The sequence below is a fragment of the Spinacia oleracea genome, chromosome 2 (genome assembly GCF_020520425.1).
Source record: "Spinacia oleracea cultivar Varoflay chromosome 2, BTI_SOV_V1, whole genome shotgun sequence".
In the NCBI taxonomy this organism is placed as follows: Eukaryota; Viridiplantae; Streptophyta; class Magnoliopsida; order Caryophyllales; family Amaranthaceae; genus Spinacia; species Spinacia oleracea.
Genome location: NC_079488.1, coordinates 78,656,098 through 78,663,686, shown reverse-complemented (window position 1 = coordinate 78,663,686; position 7,589 = coordinate 78,656,098). Strand labels below are relative to the sequence as shown.

Here is a 7,589-nt window from a genome sequence, read left to right as displayed (position 1 = left end):
TTAGCTCAACGTACACCTTGTGCGTACAAGAGTTTTCTTAATATGGATTAAAGTATTTAAAGAACGAAGTTTTACTGAACTTTATCCGAACTTTATCCTATAGACAAACATTTGCCATAAAGAAACTCATTTAATCAATTTAGGATAAATACATGCATTTTCCCTAATAGGCAATTAAGATTTGAGATTTTGAAGCATGTGATGATAGCCGCTTAGGGAAATTGAAAATCAATAAGCCCTTTCCCTCAATCCATAAATCCTGCTATCAATCCACTCTCATCTAAAAAAAAAAAAAATATAATTTGCATAAGGTTGCAACCTCCGATCCTAATAATAGAGCGTTATCCAATTGAGAGGTATTATGGTTTCGGAAATTGCAGTCTGATAACAACCTGATTCGTTGTGTAAAAAGTTGATTTACTTAGTTAGAGTTTTTATTGTTAAGCCTAAGGAATTGTGTGAGTTGATAGTAAACCTTTGTAAAGTTTCTACACTGTTTAAATAGGCCGAGACACTACATAATGTGGTAAACCGATCTTTTTACAGAGCAGTTACAGATGAACCTAACCCAAATTTGCACATCACGACCTTCAGAGGAGGGGAAAGGATAAGAAAATCTCCATGCTTAATAATCCTAATTGGGGAGGGTAGCACTTGATATCTAGTACGGAGTAACAAATTTAACCCCATCAACTATATATACCTCAAAATAAAAACCTAACTCAAAGTTAAGGGGTCGTTTGGTATCACTGCCTGTTTCCAATTTCTGGTTTTGCAAGTCATGATTTAGCCCATTTTGCAGCTGATCTTGCCAAAGCATCTACAGGATCAATCGCGACCCTTAACAAGTTGCGTGCTCCCTTCATGTCTTTCTGCTTCAAGGAGAATATAGCTGGGTTTATGATGTGCTCCATGGTTGATTTATCTGGCTACACTACCTCAAACCCATGTACTATTTGTTCCGGTTGTGGAGATGGAACGGTTTGAAGGTCGGACCTGATATTATGTATCATGCATCCGACTTAATCTGCACCATAAAAAGGGTTAACTAGCTTCGGGGGTGGTCCAAGTATCACCCCTCCGATGTCTAAGTCAGTAATGTTGATTACTCTGCAATTAATGAACTTTGGAATGATTGGTGAGTTTTTACATACCTCCGGCAATTAATGAGGGTCCATATATATAGGTGGGTGACCCGTACGGACAATCTAGCGGAAGATCCGTAGGACAGCGACCCGCTTAGGCTTGATGGGGGCTAGTTATGAGATCAAGTCTGGCTGGCACCTCCTCAACTAGCATCTTTTCCCACGTATTCCTATCTCTTTTTCAGAGCAACTGCAGCAATAAACGTGGATTGAATGTTTTGCTACATTAACTAATACAGACAGGGTATATCTTTTTCAAAGCGGTCTAAAATAAACGAGTATTTTCTTGGTAATACAGATTACAGACAGACAATGAAAGGGATAGTCTCGTGTTTGTCTCTTGAATTCCATAATACAAACTTCTTGAGGAAGATCAATGTAGAAAGAACGGACACACCTCCAATGATCCCGACAGTATTTTCTTGGTTATAACAGAGAGGAGCACTCAAAGAGCTGTAAAACTCCTTAGATTCTGCTGAATATATCGTGTCTAGAGCAGTTATTATAGGAAGAGAAGATGACTGCAGGAAAGACGAAGATGAAGAAGGAAGTGACCTTATCATACACAAGGCATGCCTCAAAGAACAAACCAGTAACCCTAGAGTAAAAAGGAAGTCCAAGAAAAATCCCACACTCTCTGTATATAGTATGTTGCTGTCAACTTTGTTTTCTGGAAAAACTTTGATAGATACCTATATACAGACATCAGAACTGGTGGGTTCTTTTGTTACTATATTGGGTTGTGATAGTTCAATGGACGGCAGGAAGAAGATGTGAATTGTTTTAGTATGAATCATTGAGACAATGCCTTCACTCATCACTCATCACTGAGGGCATGTGAGACAACAACCAAGTTGATATGTCATCCTCTAATGACAATATCCATCACATACAATTATACAAATACCAACTTGGGCTCTATAGCTCTTACCTATACCTCGATCAATAAGTCACCGGAGTGAGATGGTTTGTACATGGACTAGAGTGTGATTTGTTTTCCTATCAAAGATGATTACATTTTCTATTCTAGTCATTTTGTGATAGGTTCCAGGTGAAGTGTACTTCAAGTTCTGTGACATTTGTAAACATTTAGGCTAAACCAAAGTTAATGTGGAGGATATAAAAAAAGATTCCAGTAACAGCCTACAGCCTACAGCCTACAGCCTCAATCCTGTAAGGGCTGTAACAAAAAGTTAACAACTCAATCTCGCAGCTAAGGCCGGATTGGGTAGGTTCAATTGGAGAGTTTACCCACCTACCAATCTACCATTAGAAAGACCTGTCAGAGAAGGTATTGGTACAAGTTGTACAACAATTTCTTTTATAAACTCCGCCAAGAACGTAACTATCAGGATGCAAGGCACAACAGTAGTGCACTCAACTTTTGATTTATATATATATATAAGGAAAGGAAAATAGGTAGTGCCTACTTAAGAAAGCACTAACCTAGATCATCCCAACAGATGAATTGATAAGATTACACCAAGGTACGTATAAATATGGATCACAGCCAAAGAATAGTTATTTCTCAATGAAACAAGAACAATCAGGCTGAACTAAAAAAACTAAAGGGAACAAATAGAAAAAGAATAACAAAAGAAAACCTACAAGTTTGAAAAGGAACTAATAGGCTGTTTAAGTGGATTGTCAGAACTGCTTACTGGCACCCCTTGAAAGACCCAAGTAGAAATGAGGTGGTGGGCGATGGCGTAAGGCCCTGGAATAAACATTGATGCTAGCTCTCCACTTTCGGTGTTGAAATCCGAGGAAAGGTTCTGATTCTGTGTAACTCCCTTACAAATCTGCTCTACCTTAAAAGCAGCTGTTCTTTGTGCCTTTTCATATTCAGCAAATGTAAGAGCTTTCTTGACATCTTCTCTACTATGCCACTGAGCATCTACACAACCACATACATAAAGTATGTGATATAAGTTAATATTTGCATTCAGTTAATCTAGTAAGAATGGTTCTTTCTAAGTTCTTTATCAAGTAATATTGCGATCCTACTTTGATTTTCTTGTCTAAATGAGGAAGGGGGAAGAAAGAGAAGGTTAGTAGGAGAAAAATTATGTCAACATATATATACCTTCCAACTCATCCTTATCCACGCTTATCTCTAGAGATTTTGCATAAGCATAGAAGCCTACCATCAACTGGCATGGCATGCTGCTTGGCCCAACTGGAACAGGTTAAAAGTAAATCTTTGTTAAGCTGAGACAAGAAACTGATTGCAGAGATTTGTCTGATATCACATTACAATACAACAACATGACGAAAATCAAATAGGAGATGGAATTTACTCAAATACCAGCCGCAAAAGAACTTACCAGGCCATGGCTGAGAACTGTGGTAGACAACTTCTCCTACTTCAATCCCAGTTTCCTCCCACGTTTCTCTTCTCACTGCTTCTTCCAAACTCTCTCCAGGCTAAGACAAATATAAATGTATATTTGTACATGATACTTTTTGAAGTGATAAAAAAGGTACTAAGAAACTGAAGCAGAAAGCACAAAGGAAATGAGAAGAATATGATGTTTTCGGACACCATACAGCTCAAAACTGGAGGTGCAAATGTATCACAAATACAAAAAAAAGAGACATGCATATTCTTCTAAATAAAAAAGAGACATGCATATTCCCTCTAAATAAAAGTAATATCCTCACAACAGAGGAAATGAAACAACCCTTCTCAAGCAAAGCCAATACTATGCTTACTCCGTATTATTTAAAAACAAAAGGAGGCGGGGGTGGAACCGTGGAAATGAGACAACCATGCTCATGGCTCATGCAGCCGAACCGTTCTTTTGGGACTAAGGCTTTGTTAGAGTTATTACTATTTACGAACTAAGTGGTTTCTTAAATAAGCTACAATCATAAGATTTTCTGCAGGAGCACTCACCTCTATAAAACCAGCTAAACAGCTCCACATTCGAGGTACATATCTCGACTGTCTGCTTAAAAGTGCACGATCGTTCTCCTTATCAATCACGAGCATAATGACTACCTGATATACGGACACACAACAAGAATAATTTCATTCCATGCATTCAAAATGGATCATCTAGTCATCTGCATTTCATAATGAATGAGAGATTGGCATCACCATACTGGATCGACACGAGGATAGATCCTCTTTTTGCACAGTTCGTTTGAGCACTGCACTCTTTTCCCAGCTTCCATAGGAACTGTTTTACATCCACAATGCCCACAAAATCGTGATGTACCATGCCATTCTAGCAATGCTCTAGCCTAACAAATACCAGAGGCAGAAAGAAAAAGACCAGAGTTACGTGGAATTAGAATAAGAGGGACAAAAAGCAAAAGAAACTGGACAACTGTTTTGAGCTTAAGCACTGAATCGGCACGAGGAATAATACCAAATATATTGAGCTAAAACACTAAATTGCCAGCAGTTAGCCAGTCACACAACGAAACTGGTCAACTATTTCAACGAAGCAAGGCTGTAAAGTCCGACTACAATAGAAACTCAAGCTCATTGGAAAGGCTAAAACTCAATCATTGAAAGTTGAGATAACAGAACAATCCGTTCCCAACTCCATAATACCAGAGTTGTGGAAACTTTGCCTTGCCGATTAAATTACTTATAATTATTAGTAGGTTGTACGTAATCATAATCTGTTTCCTGTTTGATCCTTAGGCAATAATATACGGTGGTTTGAAATATTACTTCTCACTTACCCAAAAAAAAAAAAAAAGTTAAAGAACTGAAAAGGCTAACTATTTTTTATCTACATACATTTATATCCCCCCGTGGCCCATACAAGGCTCACCATTCCTGCCATCAATACACCCAAATACACAGGAGGGGCTTAAATCAGTCTAACGATTAAACAAATAATTGGCAAAAAAACACAGTCGATACATCATTCAACGGATAGACCAAAATACATCTCTGACTACAGGATGCAGGAACCACTTGTGCAAATTCATTACTCAAATTTCTCTCTCTGTCAACACATCATTCAATGGATCAACAAAAATACATCTCTAACTATAGGATGCAGGAACCCACTTCTGCATTTCATCACTCAAATTTATCTCTCATTTCCATCCTCCGTATGCCGCACTCATGTTATTGTTAAAGTAAACTGATCCAACCTTCAAAACTTACCAAAATAAATTTTCACATGTTTACCTCCCGTTGTTTAACTATTACAGAGTAGTTACATCCGTGACATAAACCAAGACAATATTTTCCATCTCCAGTTATAAGATGTCCAATTACATCTACCACCATGACTAAATCTTCAACCTCCTTCAATAACCCCACTTCACTTAATTCAAATTGAGTGAAAAAATTAACAAACATAACCCCATACTATTCACTTATTCAGTATTCAGTAAACACACGTGCTCATAATCTGGGCCTATTTTGTTCCTGGTTGTAAGAATCTACGAATACTGATCAATGAAATACAACTATTTTCCCTTCAAACACACTCTTCTCTCGAACATAAGACATCCTCACAAATTCCTCAACTTAAGAAACCTAACATCAACCCATTTGTGGACCTCATTCCGAAGTAGATCAACTCTACAATCTACATCATACAAGTCCTCTCTCTCTTTCTCTTTACCAGAACATCACGGCGAGTCAATTATCATTTGGATAGGTGCTATTGTGTTAATCATCATTTCAAAGTGTCGCCTAGCTATGATGTGCAATAGTTTGCAATACAAGATGGCAATCAACTTTAAACAGGAAGGCACAATCAAATAGGGCTAAAATATTAAACTAGCTAAAATGTCAAAGAAATCATAACTCCAATCCAACAAGAAACAAAATGAAAAAACAAATAAACAATAGCACACTTACATGGCCAGCAACAGCTAAATCAGCCATGGCACGAGAATCAGACCAATCAGTAGCAACCATTAAAGTCCTAAGCTCAACAAAAGAGAAATACTTCTTCCCCAATTCATCCACCAATTTATCATCTTCGGACACATCAATTGCCCAATAAACAGAATCTTCCTCTGATTTTGAACCCAGATAAACCAACGAATTTCCCTCCAATTTGACAGTGAAATCAGCCAACAAACCCTTACAATCCCCCAAACTAAGCCAACCCAGATGCCAATTTGGGGAGGAACCCTGAGAACCAGCTAAAGGGCGCCCTTTTCTGAAGGGTAGGACCTTAAAATTAGGGGAAATGGCGTCATGGGTATTGCTCAGAATGTGGGATTTGAGTGTCTCCAGGGCGGAATTTGAAGAAAAGGGGTCGTTTGATTTGGGGGTTTTGGCTTTGATGGGGTTGCCGGCGAAGGCGTGGGATTGGAGGTTGATGGAAGACATGGTGGAGAAGCGGAGGAGAGAGAGTGGTGGGGTTAGTTTAGAGAGAGAGAGGAAGAGGGAAGTGGCGGCGGTTGTTGTGGCGGAGGAGAGGAACAAGAGCATTGGTGCTCTGTCTCATCTGCGGTGGTTTTTAGGGAGGAGGAGAAAGTCGGTGATGGTAATGATTTGAGGAAAGAGCCGGTGAGTTTGGTGAGGAAATGTTGACGTGTTACGTCCATTATGAGATTTTTTGTGTGGATGAGGAATTGCCCATGTCTCTACTCTTTAGATCATGAATCATTGTCTCCTCGGTTATCTTCACCTACTCTTGTTTGATCACTTCTACTCTATTTAGATCATGAGAAATTTTCCATCCATCTATCTTTAGATCAAAACCTGGTTACATGGTAGTATTCAACCTGGTTACATGATTTGTACTATAAACAATCCTTAGAGTTGATCAAAACTCGGGTCAGACCGGACCTTAAACAAAAATTCATGTCTAAACCCATAATTTGGTACGGGCTTTTCAGGCCGATCTCGGGCTATGGTAAAAAAATGTGTATATTAGGCTACCCAAATTCACACTTTCTTGGGCCTGGTCGAGTCAGCGGGTCGGGCTAAAATTGATTAGGTCTAGTTGCCCCGAATCATCTAGGGGTGTCACAACTCACAAGCTCGCAACTGCATTCCTTTCACTTTATTTATGTACAACTAGTCTTATATGTACGCGATGCATGCGAATTTAAATTGTGATGGTATAATGTTGTTATTATATATATCTAATAACCTCAAACAATAGTAAAGGAAATTTGATAATGTAGTTCCTCTAATTAACAACATATAGTGTTTTATGGACGCAATGTAGATATGGTTTCTCTCCCTCACGACAGGGCCGCTCTCCGTTTCAACGTTGTGACTCCAGCAAAATGGCTGAGGAAATTATCCCTAAATGTTCTTAATTGAATCTAGATGACGATGAAGGAGGTGTAGCGGATTTGAGTGGTTTGGAGGATCCAAAAACAAAGGAGAAATTGACAATTTTATTGATTGATCCAAGTTTATTTGCCTTTCAGTTTTTCCATTGGAGAGACAAGGAGAAGGCTTTGAGCGGGAGGCCATGGTGTTTCGAGAACAATCTCTTGGTG

The 7,589-nt window shown here is 38.7% G+C and overlaps 1 protein-coding gene across 2 annotated transcripts; it reads right to left on the bottom strand.

Annotated features, from left to right (window-relative positions):
• Nucleotides 1-400: 400 nt before the first annotated feature.
• On the bottom strand, nucleotides 401-6,793 carry LOC110792179 (nudix hydrolase 19, chloroplastic). 2 transcript variants are annotated; one of them, XR_008928063.1, is made up of 8 exons: nucleotides 5,983-6,793; nucleotides 4,254-4,394; nucleotides 4,045-4,149; nucleotides 3,473-3,572; nucleotides 3,232-3,324; nucleotides 2,754-3,042; nucleotides 1,155-1,335; nucleotides 401-1,027 (listed from the first exon to the last, which is right to left on the bottom strand). XR_008928063.1 is itself a non-coding variant. In XM_021996988.2 (7 exons), exons 1-7 carry the CDS (start codon nucleotides 6,562-6,564, stop codon nucleotides 1,293-1,295), a joined length of 1,353 nt encoding a protein of 450 aa, XP_021852680.1. In that variant the 5' UTR covers nucleotides 6,565-6,793; the 3' UTR covers nucleotides 401-1,292. The 2 variants fall into 2 exon arrangements, 1 of the variants encoding a protein (XP_021852680.1); XM_021996988.2 differs by having other exon boundaries at nucleotides 401-1,335.
• Between the last annotated feature and the right edge of the window lie 796 nt (nucleotides 6,794-7,589).